The 24,008-nt window shown below is 45.8% G+C and overlaps 1 protein-coding gene across 1 annotated transcript in view; it reads left to right on the forward strand.

Annotated features, from left to right (window-relative positions):
• The first annotated feature begins 379 nt into the window (after positions 1-379).
• LTBR (lymphotoxin beta receptor) overlaps positions 380-24,008 on the forward strand; it is an 84,744-nt gene continuing 61,115 nt past the window's right edge. The window contains exon 1 of the mRNA XM_075352220.1: positions 380-714. Within this exon, the coding sequence (XP_075208335.1) occupies positions 652-714 (63 nt within the window). The 5' untranslated portion in view covers positions 380-651. The remainder of the gene's footprint in view (positions 715-24,008) is intronic.

Below are 24,008 nucleotides of genomic sequence, written 5' to 3' on the forward strand. Positions count from 1 at the left end.
GAATGAAATACTTAACAAAAAAGTGTGAAACAACTGATAATATGTCATATTCTCGGTTCTTCAAATTAGCCGCCTTTTGCTTTGATTACTGCTTTGCGCACTCTTGGCATTCTCTTGATGAGCTTCAAGAAATAACTGTGAAATCCTCTGATTTTTTTCATTTTTTGATTGTTGCTTTTTATTTTTTGGTTACATGTTGCAGTTTCTGTTCTCTCTGCTCTTCTATCCTGCTCTGGCTGGTTATATAGGGTTGCAGATCTGCGCCTGCCTCTCCCTCTGCGGACATTGCCCCATATGCGTCTTTCCTTTTTTTTGCCTCTTCTCCTTCCTGATCTGGCCCCCTCCCGCCCTGCCGTGACTCACTCCGCTCTCTGACACCAGTTACTGGAATTACAGGAAGTTTCTGCCAAGTTTTAAAGGTAGAGACTGAAAGTAAGCGCTGACATTGGGGCGATAGGACGGGCTTTCCTGGAGATCCTACAGAAAGCTCAGGAGGAGTGATCCTATAATATTACCCCATATTGTAGGATTTCTTATAGTGGGACGCGTCCGTGGAGTCGTCGCTGGCAGCACTTCTGGATTCTCCGGGGTCAGGGAAGGTCCACATTGTGTAGGATATTCCGGACTATGTGACCCTATAAACCTGGGATCATGGAGATGTTGCACCTCGCTCTGTTGTTCCTTGCTGGAAATATTTTGAGGAATATCCCGCAGGTAAGAGCTGGGGGGGGACCATGTGTTGTCTGTATCTGTGTGTATCCCCATGTGCTCCCGCATTGGAATAACGTGGGAATATGATCATCACAATGCCTGACCCAGCGTCTACAGTTGGGCTCCATGTGCGATCCTCGTCCAGATCAGGGCTTATACTAATATTAACTTTTATTTATATAGCGCCAACATATTTCGCAGCACTGTACAATTCAAAGGGGCTTATGTATATCGGACTTTTTATATATAAGCTTGAGCTTAGATATAGGGGCTACAGCTGGAGCTTAGATATAGGGTCTACAGCTGGAGCTTAGATATAGGGACTACAGCTGGAGTTTAGATATAGGGGCTACAGCTGGAGTTTAGATATAGGGGCTACAGCTGGAGCTTAGATATAGGGGCTACAGCTGGAGCCTAGATATAGGGACTACAGCTGGAGCTTAGATATAGGGGCTACAGCTGGAGCTTAGATATAGGGGCTACAGCTTGAGCTAAGATATAGGGGCTACAGCTTAAGCTTAGATATAGGAGCTACAGCCAGAGCTTAGATATAGGGGCTACAGCTGGAGTTTTGATATAGGGGCTACAGCTGGAGCATAGATATTGAGGATAACACTGGTGCTTAGATATTGGAGACTACATCTGGAGCTTAGATATGGGGAATAAAACTGGAGCTTATATATTGGGGGCTACAGCTGAAGCATAGATATAGGGGCTACAGCTGGAGATTAGATATAGGTGGGCTGCAGCTGGAGATTAGATATATTGGGGGCGTCAGCTAGAGCTTAGATTTTAGGACTAACACTGGAGTTTAGATATTGGGGACTATAACTGGAGCTTAGATATAGGGGGCTACAGCTGGAGCTTATATATTGGGGGTACAATTGGAGTTTATATTTTGGGGGCTACAGTTGGAGATTAGATATTGGGGCTACAGCTGGAGCTTAGATATTGCGGACTACAGCTGGAGATTAGATATAGGGGCTACAGCTGGAGTTTAGATATAGGGGCTACAGCTAGAGCTTAGATATAGGAACTACAGCTGGAGCTTAGATATAGGGGCTACAGCTGGAGCTTAGATATAGGGGCTACAGCTGGAGCTTAGATATAGGGGCTACAGTTGGAGCTTAGATATAGGGGTTACAGCTGGAGCTTAGATATAGGAGCTACAGCCAGAGCTGAGATATAGGGGCTACAGCTGGAGTTTAGATATAGGGGCTACAGCTGGAGCTTAGATATAGGGGCTACAGCTGGAGTTTAGATATAGGGGCTACAGCTGGAGCATAGATATTGAGGATAACACTGGTGCTTAGATATTGGAGACTACATCTGGAGCTTAGATATGGGGAATAAAACTGGAGCTTATATATTGGGGGCTACAGCTGAAGCATAGATATAGGGGCTACAGCTGGAGATTAGATATAGGTGGGCTGCAGCTGGAGATTAGATATATTGGGGGCGTCAGCTAGAGCTTAGATTTTAGGACTAACACTGGAGTTTAGATATTGGGGACTATAACTGGAGATTAGATATAGGGGGCTACAGCTGGAGTTTAGATATAGGGGCTACAGCTAGAGCTTAGATATAGGGACTACAGCTGGAGCTTAGATATAGGGGCTACAGCTGGAGCTTAGATATAGGGGCTACAGCTGGAGCTTAGATATAGGGGCTACAGTTGGAGCTTAGATATAGGGGTTACAGCTGGAGCTTAGATATAGGAGCTACAGCCAGAGCTGAGATATAGGGGCTACAGCTGGAGCTTAGATATAGGGGCTACTGCCAGAGCTTAGATATAGGGGCTACAGCTTAAGCTTAGATATAGGGGCTGCAGCTTGAGCTTAAACATAGAGGGCTGCAGGTGGAGCTTTGATATAGGGGCACTGTAGCCAGAGCTTAGATATATGGGGCTGCAGCTGGAGATTAGATATAGGGTGACTACAGCCAGAACATAGATATAAGGAGGTTGCAGTCAGAGCTTAAATACAGGTGGGCTGCAGCTGGAGCTTAGATATGGGTGGGCTGCAGCTAGAGGTTAGATAGAGGGGGCTACAGTTGGAATTTAGATATAGATGGTTGCAGCTGGAGCTTAAATATGGGTGGGCTACAGTTGGAGCTTAAATATACGGGAACTGGAGCTTAGACATAGGGAGTCTGTAGCAGAGCAAAATTTGTCATCTAAGGCGGAGTTCACATGTCCAGTAATCATCTATTAGAACAGATCCAACAGCAATCCGTTGGTAAAAACTTGTGCAGATGTGAGGGCAGCCCAGGGTGGTAGCTGTGGCCGAGGCTTGGTCCCTGGATGTCCCTTCCACCTCTACAGGGTGGAGGTTATTGCGTTTGAAGGTGGTGTGGACCTGGCAGCGTGCGAGGGTCTGTTTCGTGCAGGTCATTCCTCTTGAGTGGCTGCATGTTGCCGATGACTGGGGCCACCCAGGTCCTTACCACAGTAAAGATAGAGAATGAGGCATAAAGTTCTTTTTTAATGTTTCTTTTAGTTCAAACCAAACAAGTTTACAACAGTGGCAGCGGGCACACATCTTCAGCACAGCGTTTCAGTGTTCATCTTCAGATAGATAAAAATGGTTTCTCGAATAATGCTCTTTACCCATCGGACTCCCTTCACTTCCCTTTTCTTTGGAGGATCTTCAAGAGGTCTCTGAACAATGGTGGGATATAAGATGTATGCTCTCAGGCTCTCCGTCGAGAGAGCCTTCCACCATCGGAAGAGACAAGAGCCAGGGGTTCGCCACAGTCCCAGTGAAGAGCCTTAGGCTCGCAGTGGTGGACACAACGGTGGATCACTGTGGCATCGAAGTTTGTGGTTAGAGGCCCGGCTTTAAGTATGTCCACGAGCACAGTCTCTAGTTTTGGGGCCATTCATCTGGTTCTAGCCCTCACATCTCTTGTCAGTAGTTGCTGTCACTTGGAGAACTTCTCCCGCTGTACCGTCGTTCTGCTGCTGCAAACCTTATGTAATTCACCCAATAACTGCAGCCTGTTAGTATAACTCGACCTGCGCGTATGTTGGCAACACAAGTCAAATCCTATCTAAAGATTTAAGATGGAATCAGTCCTGTTCCCTGATCATTGGCTCCTCCCTGTTGGCTAATCACACAATTTAACTACTTCACACCCTACTGTCACCTAATTGCAGAGCAGTTCTTATCTTAACAACATCTTATTATATATATTCCTATTATATACACAAGTATGCCTAAAAAACTATAGTCTTATCACTATACACAATATATATATATCTCTTCACTATCCTCCCTTGAGAAAGTCCAACGCAGGACGAAACACGCGTCGGGCAGCAGGCAGGCAGGTTCCACAGCCTCCACATTTAGGTAATGCACTTTTGAATTCAATTCTCCCTTTACATTATGTATTTTGATGGCAGCACTTATTATTGAGCACTATGCACTTTATTTTTTTTATAGCTGTCTAAAAGGAATTATTATAGGGGAATATTTAACATTACATTCTATTTCTATTTATAAATTGATATTTTTGCACTATTGGATATATTTATATTTCATACCTATTTAAATTTGCACAGTCTTTTACAGTTTCCCTGTCTTTAATTAAATATTTTGCTCCTCTATGGTTTTTCTGTTTGTAAATTGTACTTTGTCTATTTTTTAAAAAAATTCTCCTTAATAAAAAAAAACACATTTTCATATATTCTATGGTATGTTGACTCATATGGGCAGATGTATGCCTTTTATTTGTCTATTTGTCCATGGGAGTCTTTTTGAAAAAAAAAAATAAAAAATATATATATATATATATATATATATATATATATACATATATATAAAATATATGTACTTGTGTACTTGTGCCCGGACACCTCCTTACGCAAACACAACTTTTATGTATATTTTTAAACATCTGATTTTTGCAGGATCTGTTTTTTAGCATTGGAGTCTATAGAAAACAGATCCATTATTTAGTCATCCGTTTTTCTTCCATTCATAATGGATCTATTTTTCTTACTGAATCAGTTTTAAATGGAAGATAAATAGGGATCAGTTATCTACAGACTCCACTGTTAAAAAAAACAAAAACAAAAAACAAATTGATCCAAATGAAATCAGTTTAAAACTGAGAAAAAAATTGTATCTGCACAACTTTTTTGCCAATGGATCTCTGCTGGATATGTTCTAATGGATGACTACTGGACAAAATGACGTAATGTGTGCACATGCTTGAGGATCGGGGTAGGACTTTGTGGATCGGGACCTCTTTAAACATTCCTCCTCCTGCCTTACCTCCTTTTCTTTATTTCAAGTTTGCGCGACCACCATTGCTGCTGTTGGCGATGCGTGCAGATTTCTATTGTGACGTTGCTTCAATAAAATGGTACTGGATTCAGCGCATGCGCGTACTGTGATCTCCAGCGCCATTTTATTGAAGATTTTGGAGACAAATATGAGCGGCAGCAGCGCATGCACAAATTGATTTTTTTCTGTCATCAGCGCATGCACCGCGCTGCTCCTAGACATCTCCACAGTGTTCTCAGTAAAATGGCTCTGAAGATCATGGTTTGTGCATGCACTGATGCCAGCGCCATTTTATTGAAGACAACGCCACAATAGCAATGTCCATGTGCCACCGTATCAGCAGCAAAATGGCTCCGGAGATTGCAGTATACGCATGCGCTGATTCCAGCTTCATTTGGTTGAAGACAACATTAGAAAAGCAATGTGCATACACTGCCGCTCATAGTCATGTGCACAGTGTCAGCAGTAAAATGGCTCCAGAGATTGCAGTATACGCATGCGCTGATTCCAGCTTCATTTGGTTGAAGACAACATTAGAAAAGCAATGTGCACGCCCTGCCTCTCATAGTCATGTTCACAGTATCCTCAGTAAAATGGCTCTGGATACACAGATTCCGGCGTCATTTTATTGAAGGCAACATTATAATAGCAATGTGCATGCACCGCCACTCATAGTCATCTCCACAGTGTTAGCAGTAAAATGGCTTCAGAGAACGCCGAATGCGCATGCGCTGATTTCAGTGCCATTTTATTTAAGACAAAATCACAACAGCAATGTGTATGCACCACCGCTCATAGTCATATTCACAGTGTGAGCATTAAAATGGCTCCAGAGATCGCGGAATGCGCATGTGCTGATTTCTGCGCCATTTTATTGAAGACAACATCACAATAGAAATGTGTACGCACCGCCGCTCATAGTCATATTCACAGTGTTCTCAGTAAAATGGTTCTGGAGATTGCTGTATGTGCATGCGCTGATTTCAACGCCATTTTATTGAAGACAACATTACAACAGCAATGTGCATGCATCGTCGCTCATAGTCATGTCCACAGTGTTCTCAGTAAAATACCTCTGGCGATCACGGTATGCGCAGGCGCTGATTCCGGCGCCATTTTATTGAAGACTGCCACAATAGCAATATGCACATGCCGCCGCTCATAGTAATATCCACAGTGTCCTCAGTAAAATGGCTCTGGATGCACTGATTCCGACGTCATTTTATTGAAGACAACGTCACAATATCAATGCGCATGCACCATCAACATCGGTAATGTCGGCGGCAGCACGAAATTTAAATAATGAAAAGGAGGCAAGGCAGGAGGAATTATTCCAGAGGACCCGAACCACAAAGTCCCGCCCCGATGCTCAAGTCAGTGCACAAATTACGCCATTTTGGAAAGTTTGGACAAAGATTACTCTGCAATAAAGCCTCGGATTTCTCAACTAAAGGTATCATTTTAATCCGCATCCTAGCGCCATTATGGCACGGCCTCTAGTTTTCTAGGGCAAAAAGTGCTGGTTGGTTCCCTTTAAGCAAAAAATTGCTGCCATTTTTCTCGTCAGCACAAGTCGTGTTTACACAGTTTGATGTGCTGCCGAGAACAATGAGCCGTTGTGACAACCAAAAAGATAGTTTTACTCGTTTTACTTGGTCCGTGGACGCTCGGCAGCACAATTAGATTGCAGGATTATCCTGAAATGAGCGTTTGATGATTCACCATATTTGCTCAGTGTAAATGCAGCTTTCCTCTGCGGCCCTCATTACCTTTGGCATCCCTGGAATAATCGGAGCTCGCACCATGTCACGTTCCGGACTAAAGCCAACAGATATTTGCATATGTATTCCCGTCCATAAGATTGCAGCAGAACTGTTTTTATTTCCTCTTCAGGGCAGAGCTAAAATAATCCAGTAATTTGACATGCCGTGCCATAAATCACAAAATGGCATCGTGCCCTGCATTCTGCCATATGGCTAACTCATCTCTGCTGCATCTGTGTGAACAGGGCCCCTACATGTGAGAACGCAGGATTCACACATCAACGGGAAACCAGAGAGTTTCAATTTCATTTGTGTGTTTATCCTGCGGTTTCTAGATATGAGACCTAATGTCGGCACAGCTCGTCTACACTGTATAGAGGTATGTAGCAGAGCTGAGATTATTAGGTGCGGCAGAGCTGAGTATGTCATTTTGTAGGAAACACAGTGATATCCATGAGAACCTGTCAGCAGTATCACTATAAAGTAAATACATGGCCATAATGGCGCTGTGATGCTGATTAAATGGATACCTGCGGTGAAGGAATCCGATCTGTGGTTGTTGAGTAATCTTCCTCTAAAGTTTTCATGATGGCGTCTTCTGTGCATCTGAGCGGGACTTTTCCGCCTGCGTCCTCTCTTTCCTCTACAGATCACTGATTATTCAGTGACCTGCCTCCTTTTTGGAATTCTGCGAAACCATGATTGTGGTGGGCGGCGTGTGCGCAGTATGAATCTGTGTCCAGTCTGCAGGTCTACAATAAAATGGCACCGAATGCGGCGCATGCGCAGACCGAGATATCAGCTCAATGATCTCTCCATTAAGCCGAACTCTCAAATCTGCGCATGTGATGCATCCAGGGCCATTTTATTGAAGACAGTCTGTAGAATCACACTGCGCATGGTCATCAATAAAGTAATGCTGGGGACGGCGCATGTGCAGATCAAGATTTCAGCTTAATGAAGAGGTCAGGAAGCTGACATCTTGTTCTGCGCATGTATCACATGCGGCGCTATTTTATTGAGGACAGTCTGTAGAGTCACACTGCACAACCATCAATAAAGTAACACTGGGGATGGCGCGTGCGCAGATCGAGATTTGAGCTTACTGAAGAGGTCATTGAGTTGATATCTCAGTCTTTACATGCGCGACATCTGGCTCAATTTTATTGAAGGCAGAATCACACTACGCACGGTAATTAATAAAATGGAGCCAGATGCGGAGCATGCGCAGATCGAGATTTCAGCTTATTGTAGAGGTCATTGAGCTGACAGCTTGGTCTGTGCATGCGCCGCATCTGGCGCCATTTTATTAAAGATAGTCTGTGGAATCACACTGCGCGTGGTCATCAATAAAGTAGCGATGGTGATGGCACATGTGCAGATCAAGATTTCAGCTTAATGAAGAGGTCATGGAGATGGTCTCTCAGTCTGTGCATGTGCCGCATCCAGCGCAATTTTGTTGAAAACCATCTGTAGGATCACACTGCGCATGGTCATCAATAAAGTAGCGCTGGTGATGGCACATGTGCAGATCTCAGCTTCATGAAGAGGTCATTGAGTTGATATCTCGATCTGTGCATGCGCCGAATCAGGCTCCATTTTATTGAAGACCTGCAGACCGGCCACAGAATCTCATTGTGCACACGATCATGGTAGTGTGGAATATCAAACAGGAGGCAGGTCAGTGTATAATAGTGGACCTGTAAAAGAAACAGGGGAGGCAGGCGGAGATGGGGTAGAAGACCCTACCCCCAAGTTCTGCCCCGATGCACAGAAAACGTCATCAGATGAAAACTTCAGAGGAAGATTACTCAGCAACCACAGATCGGATTCCTTCACTGCAGACATCCATTTAATCAGCATCACAGCTTCATTGGCCATGTATGTACTTTATAGTGATAAATCCTGCTGATAGTTTTCCTTTAAATCTATGTCTCTTTACATGGGACTGCCGGTAAGTCAAGAGCATTGTCAGTGTATAACCGGTGCAATATATTCACCTCTGCTACATTATGGGACATATAAAGCCAATATCAGTCATGCAGCTCTATGCCTAGGCCGCACCTGTGGATATCATTTTACAGTGCACAGCTATTATCATGTTATATATAGAGGTAACATTGTGCGGTCATTGTATTACTTATCTTCTATTTCTATCCTTAGCCAGATAAAAAGTATCAAGGGGACTTCAGATAACAATACCGAACTATGCGGAATCCAGATATATAATGAAAAATGGCCAACCCCTAAAACCAATAACTCCAATCATTATCTATGGGTCTGCCGATGATTATGTCTCCATCATTCCCATAGACAATGAATGGAGCAGCGATGTCCATACCTGTCAACTGTGAAGGACATGAAAAGAGGGACACATATTGTGCCACAACCCTAAAAATGCATCCACTAAAGGCTGCTTTACACCAGGCAATCTATCGTGCGATAGATCGTCGGGGTCACGGTTTTTGTGACGCACATCCGGCATCGCTGGAGATGCCGGCCTGTGTGACACCTCCTAGCGACGCAGTATCGCTCACAAATCGTGAGTCGGGTACTGCTCGCTAGATTCCATAATATCGTTCAATTTAGTTGACCATCGTTTCCGTGGTAGCACACGTCGCTCCGTGTGACACCACGGGAACGATGAGCAGCTCACCTGCCTCCCGCGGCCACCGCCGGCTCTATGTGGAAGGAAGGAGGTGGGCGGGATGTTTACGTCCCGCTCATCTCCGCCCCTCCGCTTCTATTGGCCGGCGCCCGTGTGACGTCGCTGTGACGCCGAACGTCCCTCCCACTCCAGGAAGTGGACATTCGCCGCCCACAGCGAGGTCGCACGAGAGGTAAGTATGTGTGACGGGGGTTACTAACTTTGTGCGACACGGGCAGCGATTTGCCCGTGACGCAAAAAGGACGGGGGCGGGTACGATCGATTGTGAAATCGCACAATCGGTCGTACCGTGTAAAGCAGGCTTTAGAGTTGCACCACAGTTTGATGCCGCTTTTATGGTTTCTCATACAATATGAGGTCCCCATGAATCTCCTTCACGCAAAGGATGATGCTTCAATGATGCCCCCTACACACCGTTGTGCCCACAGTGTCCATTCACACATATAGTGTTTTCCGCAAAACAACATATGATTTCCCTGCATTGCCCCACACACATGATGCCACCACAGTGCCGCCATTATACATTTTTCAATCCTCATGGTTTTCCCACACAATGATGCCACCACAGTGCCCCTCACACAATGTTGCCCCCACACTGCCCCCTTACAATGATATCACCACATGGCCCCCCACTCAAAGATGCCAATAGTGTCCCCCCACAGTGATGCTCCCAAAGTGGCTCGCACACAGTGATTTTCCCACAGTGCCCCCCACAGTGATGCTCCCACAGTATCCCCTTACACAGTGATTCTTCCACAGTGATGGCCACACAGTGCCCCCCCACACAATGACCCCCTACAATGCCCCACACAATGATGTTCACATAGTAATTCTCTCACAGTGCCCCCCACAGATTCATCGCATAGTGCCCCAAAGACAGTGATCCCCCTACAGTACGCCCACACAAAGATGTCCTCACAGTGATACATTTCACAGTGCCCCCTTACACAGTAATCCTTCTACAGTGCCCTCTCACAATGATGCTCCTGGAGTGCTCAACATACAGTTATGTACCCACACTGACCTAATGATGCTCCTACAGTGCCACTTCCACAATGATGCCCTCACAGTGACCCTTACACAATTATACCCCAATAGTGCCCATAATGCCCTCACAACGATTTCCCTTCAGTGATGACCACACAATAATGACCCCACAGTGCCTTCCACACAGACTCAGGAGACACTACTGAATAGTGGAACGGGTAGCCATTCGCTTCTATAGACGCAGATATATTTTACTGTGGCTCATGGCGCCAACCTCCTGTGACAGTTACCAAAATCCAGAAATCTGGATGCATTCAGGATGCTTAGACGGGATGGCTGTGACTCGCCCACCCCAGGGCTCTGGGTCACCCGGTGTCGGGCTGGACTAGTCCAGGGGTAGTCAGTGGTGGCGGGGCCCGACTCCATGACCCTGGCGGGAGTAAATTAATATGGCTTCAGTGTGGGGGTGATTAAAGTTTATAATATTCGTGACGCCACCTGTGGTTTGTGGCTATTAAGCCGCCGCTGCTGTATGGGGCCTCCGGGGCTGGTGGAATGGCAGCTTGGATGGTCCTGCTCCCCACAGGTGGAGCGTTACCCCGGGGCAACAGTTGGTGCTCGTAAGGGCAGCTTTGCACGTTGCGACATCGCAAGCCGATGCTGCGATGTCGCACGCGATTGTCCCCGCCCCCGTCGCAGGTACGATATCGTGTGATAGCTGGCGTAGCGAACATGATCGCTACGCCAGCTTCACATGCACTCACCTGCCCTGCGACCGTCGCTCTGGCCGTCGACCCGCCTCCTTCCTAAGGGGGCGGGTCGTGCGGCGTCATAGCGACGTCACACGGCAGGCGGCCAATAGCGTCGGAGGGGCGGAGATGAGCAGGATGTAAACATCCTGCCCACCTCCTTCCTTCCGCATATTCTACGGAAGCCGCGGTGACGCCGGTAGGATATGTTCCTCGCTCCTGCGACTTCACACACAGGGATGTGAGCTGCCGCAGGAGCGAGGAACAACATCGGACCGTCGCGTCAGCGTAATTATGGATTACGCCAACGCTGCACCGATGATACGATTACGACGATTTTGCGCTCGATAATCGTATCATCTAGGCTTTACACACTACGATGTCGCCTGCGATGCCGGATGTGCGTCACTTTCAATTTGACCCCACCGACATCGCACCTGCGATGTCGTAGTGTGCAAAGCCCGCCTAAGAGTCTATGCAGTGATGGAAGTCTATGCAATGATGGAAGTCTATGCATTGTAGATGAGTTAACAGAGGCAACACCAAGGGTGCATTTTCAAGTTGTTTACTCACAATTCCTGGTTTATGGCGCACTGTGCCTTTGGACGGCTGGAACCCCCTGTCAGGGACCTCCGCTGATCCCGGGTAGATCTGGGAATAAAAGCCGGTGCACCCCTCTATTGTGTTCCAATCTTCAGCTGACTTTTAAGCCTTGCTCTTGCTGGATGAACCTGGCTCGGCCTCCACTACAGCCTCCGGGCCGGGGGCTTGCCTAGTTGGTCTTTTACCCCCTTTACAGAGGTTCTGCTGTGGGCTGTGGCCCGGGGTGCTTGCAACTACCCTGGGCCTCGGTTTTTACCTTTGGAATTGACTTCTCTTCCTCCAGTTTCTAGGGACCGTCCCCTGTGTGCAGCTTGATCCCTCCACCTGATCTTTCTGTGGAGCAGGCCACTAGCCTGAAAGCTGTTCGTGGCCCTGGAATCCTCTCTGTTCTGCTTGTGTCACCTGGGCCTAGCCGGGCCCCAGGGTCTTCACCAGAAAGCGTCACTTTCTCCTTCTTGCTCCTGACTGACTAGAGCACTTCTCCTCTCACTCCTCTCAGCTCTCCAACTTCTCACTCCCTCCTCTGTCTGCAAACTGAAACTTGACCTTCCTGCATCTACTCTACACTCTGTCGGCTCCTCCCACCTACTCAGTTGCTAAGTCCCACCCTATGGGAGAAGGGATGGGTCTTACGGCCCCCCCAGCATGCAGCATGGGGGGTGGCTGCCACTATCCCCGGTCCCTGTGTGTACCTAACAATGGGTGTAGTGCAAATTTACCTATGAACCGGCGTTTACCCCCTTCCTTACCCGGGATGGGACATCACACCTCTGGCTGGGGTGCAATGTTCCTGTGGCGACGGAAACCTCAGGGGTGCCACAGCTGTGTGCATGCTTGATCTTATTTGCTCCATTCAATGGGGCACTGCAGAACCCCATTCCCACGAATGTGCGGTTAAGAACACAATAATAAATGCGTTATTACCGATCCTGTAAATAGGTGAAGCATTCATTCTTATTGGAATGCCCCTTTAATTCAAATTTATAAAAACTGTCTAAAAGAAAAAAAAATCTTGCCCAATCAAAGTGCAGGTTTGATTCCTAAAACTGCTTTGGTAAAATGAAAGGTGCTCTGCGATTGGTTGCTAGGGGCACCAAGGACAGTAGGCCTCATTTATCCAAGCCGTCGAGAAGAGAAAGTGTTTGTTGTCCACAGCAACCAATCACAGCACAGCTTTCATTTTACCAACGCAGTAAAAGAGACAGGGAAATCAAATCCTATAAGGAAATTAATTCATATAAAACCCCTCCTATACATAATAGGCCGGAGTCTAATGTTAGTACCATACACATATATTGCTCTTTAGATCATATTTTAGAGCTAGGAGGCGTTTTGGGAACCCTGATTTGTGGCAGCTGCACGATATACATTGCAGAAGCAGGATATTTGGTGGCTTATGCTGGACGGGTCCTGATGTCTGTGAAATGCAGAACCATGATGTCTGGTGGTTGCAGCATGTAACGCATAAGTCTGATATCTGGTGCTATGTAGTACACCTCGTCTATTAATGGTCGACAAATACAATGCAGACTATGCTGAAGGTCTAAACTGAAGGTCCTGGACTGTGATGCTATTTTTTTACGATTATTGTACTTAATTTTCAGTTCTGCTGACTCTAAATAGGATAAAGAACCATTTATGTCCCTTAAAGAGGAAAAGTCACTTGCCATGGATGTTTAGTTTTGTTATATGGTGTAAATGCTGCTGTTCTCCTGAATCCGGTGTTGTTTTTCTTTTGTTTCTGTGCCTCTCCATTCCTGAGATATCGTCCTTTCTTCATTATTTGTAAATGTAGTTTTGTTAGCTAAGGGGGTGTGGTCATCTACTCTTTGTGGCCCAGTTATTTTAGGACCACGCCCCTTTAGTTAACAAGACTAGATTTACGAACAAGGAATAAGGGGTAATATCTCAGGAACGGAGAGGCAGAGGAACGAAAGGAAAACTGCGCCAGATTCAGGAGAACAGCGGCATTTACATAATTTAATATAATTACATATTAATGGCAAGTGAGAGGTCCCCTTTAAAGCACTGTAAATACCATCTAACAATGCTAAAATCATACTATCAGTGACAGTAACAGTAGTAGTGCCATAAATGTCTAATTAATACTGCTATATGATTAATATTGAGATTCGTAGTGTCAGGTTATCACACTTCATCAGGGCATTGTCAAATAGTCCAAAAATTAGACAGAGTTTAGAGTTTAACAATAAGAAAAAGTCACACTTCAATGTCAACTTATAACTCAGGAAATCAAAATGTCTTGTTGGTGTCGTCCAGCACTTGGGGTAAAATAGAAGATAGCTGGTTTTGTCGGATTACTACCTTAAGATGTTGTCATGATGACTATAGCTGCACATTGACGGGGTTAAGTCTGGTGGATGGAGTCTGCTCGGTTGTCCTCTTTCCAGGGCTCACACCGCTTTATCATGGTGTGGATTCCTTCGGAACGCCGCCAATAATAGTTCCTGCTCTTCAGCGTGCGCAATTGGTTCTTGTGCGTTAGCCCCGATCTGCCCCACTAACCAGCTTTCCTCTCCCTGACCTCCGTTCCCTTGTACTGTTTGTCCGCCCTGTGTACCTGACCCCGGTTCCGTTCTCTGTCTTGGTCTCCTCCTCCTCCTTGTACTTACTTGCTCTCCCGGCCCCTGCTCTCGATAACATTTCCTGACCTCGCCTCTGCTTCCCCTGTTTGGCTTTTGACGTGACTTCTTGGCTCCTGACCCTTTTGCTTCCACCTGTTTACGGCTTGCTCGCTCCCCCCTGTATTGACGTGACATCCCAGTTTAGACTTAGGTTTGCTGACTATTTTTTTCTGGTTCTTGTGCCCTCTTGTGGGTTTTTGTCTAACTGCACTTTGGAGTTCCATCTCCATTCAGCCTCTGCACTCCCTGGTGGAAGCCTGACAGATGTATATTTAGAAAGGCAGGGGGCCAATTGCCCCTTGGGGTGTGCCTTGGGTTTCCCCCAGCCAAACTATTTTGCTAATGTCTCTTGGAGAGCACCATATTCGACCAGTAAGCTCACAGTCACAGTAATGTGGGGGCTGGAGCACCAGTACCTTGGACAGGCCCGTTTTGCAGCTTTACCTATTGCCCTGTCATGCAGTGTGGCTGTAATCATTGGTTGTAACAGCTTTTTGATATCTCGTAGATTGATAAATTGCACTAAATTGTGGTTCACCCAACATCTACAATCTACATATTGACCTTGTTTTCTGTACCATGTAATCTGCTTATAAATAATCACAAGATTTTATTTCACTGCCAGTAAACCAATTACTTGTAAACTATTCTTATCAGCAAATTAGACACGGTACATAAATATGACACTATCTGGGAATTATTTTGCACAGCATTGTATCCTGTTCATTAGAATTTATAATGAGTTGAGATTTGTAATTTCAGTACCTGCCTATGCAGAGCGCAGCAGCCTATGATTCACCTCACCTGATGCGCTCTGCAGCCACCGAGAAGACCAAAGATGAGCAGTTAAAGTGAACCTGTCAGGTGCAGGAGCAGTTCTGGGAGCATATTGCTAATCCCTGCCTAACCGTCCCTGTATCTGGTAGCATAGATAAAGGGATCTTTAGAAAAAGTATTTCTAAAGATCTTTTAGCGTATGCTAATGAGGCCAAAGACTAGTCCCCTGGGCGTTACTTCCATTGGCTAGTCTGCCCACATAGCATGTTAGCACGCCCACACTTACTCACCACCCCGGCCGGGTTGCCACCTCTACCACACTTCCCCAGCCATCCATGTATGCTGCTGCCTCCTTCCCCTCTCTAGCCCTTTACATACTGAATAGGTTCCCAGAGTGCACCTAAGATGTGCGTGCACACCGGCCCTCATCTTAAAGAGGCGGCGTGCCATTTCCTGGAAATGCCTGTCAGCCTATGGCTGAAAAGCACTATGTAATTAAGGCACGCTTCCAATAGGGAAGGTGCCTGCGCAACACATTCAGTTAGTCAGTATACCAGCGTGCCTGCTCATTGTCAGGTCCCGTTACCCCTGTGTCCATCACCTATATCTAAATCTGCCTTCCCAAACCTGTCTGTCCCTGCCGTGCCCACCATACCTGTTCATACCCACCTGTCCAGCCTGCCTCAGTCACCCCACCTGTACCTGTGTCTAGACTGGAGTCCTTCACTGGTCCTGGGGGTCAGCTGCCACAGTCTCGGTAACTCCCCTGGGAGTGATACCTGGCGCCCATCTCGCAGTGGGCTCTTAGTTAAGTCCCTCCAACTAAAGGGTAAGCTAGTGGGCTCACTAATCCTGCTCTCTGCCGCTACACCAGCCGCTAGCATCACAATGCCACTGATATTAACTAACTATAATGCATCACATTATCCAATTTTGTACCCCTCTTAGTTTTTTTGTGAAGGATCCTCTCTCCTCTGTGGAGACCCCTCTATCATGTCACCATTTTTGCTGTTTGCAGTCTTTTAATTTTGATATACACATGACAAGTACATTTCTGAAGAAAGTCATAGTGGAATCTCCCCAGGGAATAACCACTTCTTGTATGTGGAACTTTATGATTTTTAGCAAAGTCAGAAGAACAACTTCTTTAGAGATATAAACATATGACACATGCAATAAATATATACAGTATATACCAATACAAAACACCACATTCAAAATGGCATAGTTTGGTATTGGGTAATGATCTAGGACTATGAAGCATATTTATCAATTTTCATAGAACTTTCTGGAAGCTCCCACAATTAGATAAACCTCCTAGACTCCTGGAGAACTTGGAAAATCTCCTGGGTGCTGTGAAGCCTCACAAAAATTAGGTTTTAGGTTGGTTTCGCTGGGGTCTATATGCTTATTCAGGGGCTGTGGTAGAGAAGTATGGGAGAAATGGAAGGGGCAAGTATTAAAAAAAATACTTGGAACCTTGAATACTAGAATAGGTCTTCTCCTGGAAGGGTGTTATGAAGAATTGTAGAGTATGCAATTTAAGGATTGAGCTCTTTCAGATGAGGACCACCAGATCCTCCAACGAGGAGCAATAAAGACCATCTGATGCTCAAGTATTGAAAAGAAATATAGAGATGGCTTCCCACGGGCCCGGAGGACAGAGGAGACCTAAAAGCCCCTCTGTCTTTTATTACTAAATGGTATCTTTATAATGGTCGGGGTCCTGTTAGGGGTTCTACATTAGGACCCAGGACCTTCCGATAATGCTACTAAAATTGAGCATGGAGCTTAGCTGACAAATGGACCATCACTCATTACCTATGGAGGGCAAAAAAGAGCAAAGAATACCCATATACAACACAAGTAAACTTCGACTATTTCCTAGCCCAAGAGGGTCTTGGATTTGGCAATTCTTCCTTGGGCCACAGGTGGAGTCCAGTGTAGCTGCGAAACCTTTTTTTTTCTCTGTATATACCAGTATACCAATACAAAAAGTGAAGTGTGACACTCTATCATGTTTCATAGTCCCGTAGTCACATGAGCCTGCAAGAAACAAAGACAGAAAGAGGAAGAGCTTCACATAGTGATGGTGTCCTATGGCTCGGGTGGGGCTATGGTGACAGATTGCGGGTTTTAAAACTGGATTTGCGTTTCCTGTCCTTGTACAAACAAACAATTATCATTAATCAAGTAGCAAACCAAAGCCAGAAAAAATAAGGACCAGGTGCCAAGAGTAGATAGTATAACAATAACACAGCTCTGATTGGATTAAAGGCGTTTTCGGGAGTTCAGACTGAACATAGGGTTTTGCAATAGAAATTAATAGTAAGGATATGTGCACACAATGTCTTTTTCAGGTGGATTACCCCCTTGAAACCGCCTGAAAAAGCACCTCAAAACTGCCGCGAAAATTAACATAATGCACAGCAACGGCTATAAATATATAACATTTGGCACAAATTTGGAACTCATCTCAGATTTCTGCAGATGTTAAATATGCAAATTTTTCCTTCACATCAAATCCTTCACATGTAGATTAGGAATCTTCATTTCCACTGGCGATGATAGACATATTATTTGGGCTCAGGAAAATAGGAGAAATGCAAAATGACGATCCACAAAAGTGGAAATCTGCTGAACCAGAAAAAAAGCTCAAGATTTGTTTCTACTTAGAAAACAGCATTGATAAAACAACATATAAAATCTCGGCAACCCCACTCAAGTTTCGCTTTTTGGCTTCATCTGAGCAAAATCTCAGTGGCCCCACTCAATTTTTGCCTTTTGGCCTCATCTGGGGCATAATCTCAGCTGGCCCCACTAAAGTTTTGCCTTTTGATGTCATCTAAGGCAAAATCTCAGCGGGCCCACTCGAGTTTTGCCTATTCATCTCATCTGGGGCAAAATCTCAGCGGCCCCACTTGAATTTCGCCTTTTGGCCTCATCAGGGGCAAAATCTCATCAACCCCACTCGATTTTTGCCTTTCGGCTTCATCTGGGGCAAACTCTCAGCGGCCCCACTCGATTTTTGCCTTTTGGCCTCATCTGGAGTAAAATCTCAGCAGCCCCACTTGGGGTTCGCCTTTTGGCAACATCTGGGGCAAAATCTCAGCGGGCCCCACTTGAGTTTCGCCTTTTGGCTTCATCTGGGGTCTGGTACACAAATGACATTGTACCGCCCCCGTGCCAATGGCCGAGCCGCTCGGATTCGGAGCTGCGGTGGCTCGAGGGATCTCCAGACATGGGGGTTCGCGCGGACACTCGAATTTAAAAGAGAGGGGATTGATATGTACAGGGGATGTGTAAGTTCCTGACGCCACACACGGTGCGTGGTAATGTAGGAGACCACCGCTGTGGTTGGGGAGCTCGGTGGCGATGGTGTAGCAGCAGGATGTTTAACAACTCCGTGGGTAGGGGGTTCGTGCCTTGGGGCCCGTTGGGTGTTGGTGAATGGGGTGCTGTTGGGTAGAGGAAAAGGGGCTTTTCCGCGTACTCACTCAATCCAAGAATAACAACTCCGACAGCTTGTAAACCAGAATTCTGAGCACCGCTGCAGCATGGAGGGAGCACGTGTGGATCCGGGCCCTTGGTGTTGCTGTTAGCCTGTGGCCTTTTCCGTGGCACCTTTTCACTAGTTGGACCCTCAAGCTTGAAACTTTTTTGGGTCCCGCTCACCCGTATGGCTAACGGAGTGAGCTTGCTCTCAGGGTTCACGCGTAGGATTTCTTTGGACTGTATTTGTGAAAATACAAGTCCAACAAGTCCCATCGGTGCGCTAGTACCCTGATTTTGGAGCGGGTTGGGGATGAATCATGAAGTCTTCACCCCCGTCGGGTAAATTACCGGGACGCGTGAAGCTACTTCCCGGCCTAGGGTCCACGTACCCCGTCGTGCCCTGGCCCCTGCCCGGTGATGGCTCAAGGTCGCCGGCTGCCCTCCTCGGCAGTCCGTGCCCCTTGACGTGATCCCCTGTGACCGGGGTTTCAGCTCTTACCAGACCCAGACCAACATTTGCCACCTAGTCACTTCAGGAGCCCTGCTCCGGACCAGTGACCTCTCCCTCTCGGAGAGTAACTTTCCACCTCCTACTCCTTTCACTCCTGTTTCACTTCTCTGTCACTTCCTCACTTCTCCCTACCAACCCCCCATGTGGGCGGCCCTATTCCCTTCAGGCCCCCCAATGGTGTGTCTGGTGGGTTCGGTGCAAAGTGTTCCTAGGATTTTGACTGGCTAAGCTGTTAGCAACACCAATGGATCGGGATCCGTAACCAAGGAGGATTGGATACTGTGCAGAAGGGCAGATTGCACAATACCCTGTGACGACCTGATAGGCCAGGGCGTCACAACATCATGTGTAATTTATACTCACCAATTTCTTGGGGGTGGACAGAAAATCTGAACGAAGTTATAAGGAGTCATTTGGACACAGAATTCCCTAAAAAAATAAATAAAAATAACAGCAAAAAGATCAAAACATATTTAAAAAAAAAATCAATCAATTAGCATATAGTATATAAAATTATGTATGAAAATATCTGATTCATACTGTCCACGGTTTGGGCAGCATAAATCAGGTGACAGGTTCCTTTTAAGGGTTAATATAATGTTGTGTTTTTGTGATCAGTCTCTTATGATCAGCGCGTTTCCATTCCTTGACATCAGACATAAAGCTTGATGTAAATAGTTACCTAGTAGCTGACAGTTTGCACCATGAACCCTTTGATGCATGCCTTGTTGACATTTCTGTAGGTGATTAGCTTTGTTTGACCACAAGTCCCAGCATGCACATGTAAGGGAGTGGGCAAGTGTCCTTCCGGGAATTGCTAGTATGTAGTAAATGTTGTTGCATATGATGAGAGATGTGTTCTGCAACTTTAAGGCCACCTGGAATTAGCAATACTTGGGCTCGTTGTCGTAGCTGATTCTCGACCAAGGCCTGTTGTACCATTCATTCGGGAGGGACAAGGCACGTGCCACAGAAGTACGCAATGAATTGTTGAGCAAACCTGACTTTGGCAGTACCTTGAGCCAGTGAGAATTGTAGTGATTCTTACATATTGACCCTCAGAAGTAAGCTGGCCATACACAAGATAACTGTTGGCCAACCCATCTCTCCTGACTACCCCATACATGAGTGTTCAGCTCAGCCCAGTGTTCATGCATTTTTAAAGGCAAGAGATAACAAACCAGACACATCATCAGTCCAGGGTAACTCAGGAGACATCTGTATACATTAGAAGGTTTCCAAATTCTTTGGGTTTAGCCAACATTTATCTAATGTATATGGGTGGCCTTCAGCCAATGAGAAATATCCTTAAGTGGCATCCAATTTATATACATGGACAGCAAATGTATTAGATGCTGAACTATTATTGATTTCTTCCTAAGGCCATATACCCACCCTTGAGGGGCCTGGTGTTCTGCGTGCCTGTTTTGGTCAAGTTGAGTTAAGCTACCTAGAAGTTGTGTAGAGCCACCCACGGTATTTGGTAAAGCCTCTTTAGAGTTGAGGAAAGCAACTTCAGAAATGGGTAAAGACACTATGGAGGTGAGGAAAGCCACTTCAGAGTTGAGAAAAGCCACCTAAATGTTGGGTAAAGCCACTTCAGAGTTAGGTAAAGCCACCTTGGAGATGAGGAAAGCCACTTCAGAGCTGGATAAAGCCACCTTGGAGTTGAGTAAATCCACCTCAATGTTGGGTAAAGCCACTTCAGAGTTGGGTAAAGCCACCTTGTAGTTGAGTTAAGCCACCTGTATGTTGGGTAAAGCCCCTTTAGAGTTGGGTAAAGCCACCTTGGAGTTGAGTAAAGCCACCTTTATGTTGGGTAAAGCCACTTCAGAGTTGGGTAAAGCCACCGTGTAGTTGAGTTAAGCCACCTGTATGTTGGGTAAAGCCCCTTTAGAGTTGGGTAACGCCACCTTGGAGTTGAGTAAAGCCACCTTTATGTTGGGTAAAGCGACTTCAGAGTTGGGTAAAGCCACCTTGGAGTTGAGTAAAGCCACCTCGATGTTGGGTAAAGCCACTTCAGAGTTTAGTAAACCCACTTTAAAGTTGGGTAAAGCCACCTCAGATTTGAGAAAAGCCATCTTGGAGTAACCATCTGTGCGATGTGGATCTTTCTTGAAGGTTTTAACCTTTGCCATCTGCTACCCCGACCCTCCACTCGGTCTACTCATGTGAACCTGACCGGTATTTCTTTTCTGACATCTGTTCTAAAATCACAGTCTTGTAATTCTGAACAAGGAAGTTATAGAGCGGAGGAAATATTTCCCTCCCCCACCGCACATGTCACTTACGTTCAAGATGTGGGAATTTTTTCTTGCATATTTGTGAGCGGTCGGCGCATCATAAATATTTCTACTATGTGCCTTTCCTAAGGGCATGAAATGTTTTTTTCTCATATTTGAGAAATAAAACCAAAGAGAGTCAGTGTAGTGTCCCCATGTATCCTGAGGAGGTGTACAGGTTTGAAGGTATTTCCAAGGGCTTTACATTGAAGCATATCCTTAGGCCTAAAATGGGTGGAGAATCAGGTCACAGGATGCCATAGTCAGATCAACCAATCTGGGGGTCATGGATTCTACTGAAAGGAGTAACAAAGAGCCATCTTTGTATGCATGTCTGAGGTGGCCGACTACGAACACCCTCTCCATAAGACATTAAAGTCCTCCAACAAAGCTTCTCCAACCCTCAAGACCAGAAGACTATGGCAAGGGTTAGGGACCGGTGGCCTCATCTGGTTGATGCTTATGGAAAGTCCTTCTTGCTTTTGGCTGCCACCTGACATTGGCCAAGAGTAAAACCTTCTAGGTCCTTTCCCCCTAAATGTTTTGTGCAGATTGTGGGGGTGAGAAACTTGATGAGCACAAACAGCAAAGCGCCATCTATGTCTGGGTGTCTGATGTGGCCTTCAACGAACACCTCTGCATAAGACATAAAGGTCCTCTAACAAAGCTTCTCAAACCTTCAGGACCAGAAGGCTACAGCGAGGGTCAAGGACTGGTGGCCTCATCTGGTTGATGCTTATGGAAAGTCCATCTTGTTTTTGGCTTCCACCTGACGTTGGCCAAGAGTAAAACCTTCTAGGTCCTTTCCCCCTAAATGTTTTGTGCAGATTGTGGGGGTGAGAAACTTGATGAGCACACACAGCAAAGCACCATCTATGTCTGGGTGTCTGATGTGGCCTTCAACGAACACCTCTGCATAAGACATAAATGTCCTCTAACAAAGCTTCTCCAACCTTCAGGACCAGAAGGCTACAGCGAGGGTCAGGGACTGGAGGCCTCATCTGGTCAATGCTAATAGAAGGTCCTTCTTGCTTTCGGCTTCCACCTGACGTTGGCCAAGAGTCAAGTCTTGTAGGTCTTTTCCCCTAAATGTTGTGTTCAATTTGCGGGGGGTGAGAAGCTTAATGACCACACAAATTTCAGCACATGATTATCCACCGCCACCCATTCCACCAACACCGTCACCTGACATACCATTTGCAGATTAGGTCACTCACTCAGGCTACCGCATTGAGTCCCCTCCAGTGTTTCCCCTTCCTTTACGATCATCCGTTGTATATTATTTTGGTTTTGTGTATGCTACATAACTAATTGTCCTGGAATCATCTGAAAGAATGTGAACTAAGAATTCGAGGGCTCAGATAAACAATGTCTCCCTGGGATAAGCATTGACATTGCTGAGCGCTGCTCCTGTCATACATCACGACTACTGGAATATGTCCTGTTAGGGAAACAGAAGGGGCAGAGACAACAGCCGAGAGTCCGAGACCCTTCATCATGAGGAAGTGCTTATTTATACCGAGGCTGTAACAGGCACGTGGACTGAGCTGTATGGAGGGCCCTGGTGTAAAAGAGGAGACGTAACTCAGGATCAGTGCAGGGTATGTATACACAGTGACTGCACCAGCAGAATAGTGAGTGCAGCTCTGGAGTATAATACAGGAAGTAACTCAGGATCAGTAATGTAATATATGTACATAGTGACTGCACCAGCAGAATAGTGAGTGCAGCTCTGGAGTATAATACAGGAGGTAACTCAGGATCAGTACAGGATAAGTAATGTAATGTATGTACACAGTAACTTCACCAGCAGAATAGTGAGTGCAGCTCTGGAGGATAATATAGGAGGTAATTCAGGATCAGTACAGGATAAGTAATGTAATGTATGTACACAGTGACTGCACCAGCAGAATAGTGAGTGCAGCTCTGGAGTATAATACAGGAGGTAACTCAGGATCAGTAATGTAATGTATGTACACAGTGACTGCACCAGCAGAATAGTGAGTGCAGCTCTGGAGTATAATACAGGAAGTAACTCAGGATCAGTAATGTAATATATGTACATAGTGACTGCACCAGCAGAATAGTGAGTGCAGCTCTGGAGTATAATACAGGAGGTAACTCCAGATTAGTACAGGATTGGTAATGTAATGTATGTACACAGTGACTGCACCAGCAGAATAGTGAGTGCACCTCTGGGGTATAATACAGGATGTAACTCCAGATTAGTACAGGATTGGTAATGTAATGTATGTACACAGTGACTGTACCAGCAGAATAGTGAGTGCAGCTCTGGAGTATAATACAGGAGGTAACTCAGGATCAGTACAGGATAAGTAATGTAATGTATGTACACAGTAACTTCACCAGCAGAATAGTGAGTGCAGCTCTGGAGGATAATATAGGAGGTAATTCAGGATCAGTACAGGATAAGTAATGTAATGTATGTACACAGTGACTGCACCAGCAGAATAGTGAGTGCAGCTCTGGAGTATAATACAGGATGTAACTCAGGAAAAGTAATGTAA

Source organism: Anomaloglossus baeobatrachus, chromosome 5 (assembly GCF_048569485.1).
Source record: "Anomaloglossus baeobatrachus isolate aAnoBae1 chromosome 5, aAnoBae1.hap1, whole genome shotgun sequence".
Lineage (NCBI taxonomy): Eukaryota > Metazoa > Chordata > Amphibia > Anura > Aromobatidae > Anomaloglossus > Anomaloglossus baeobatrachus.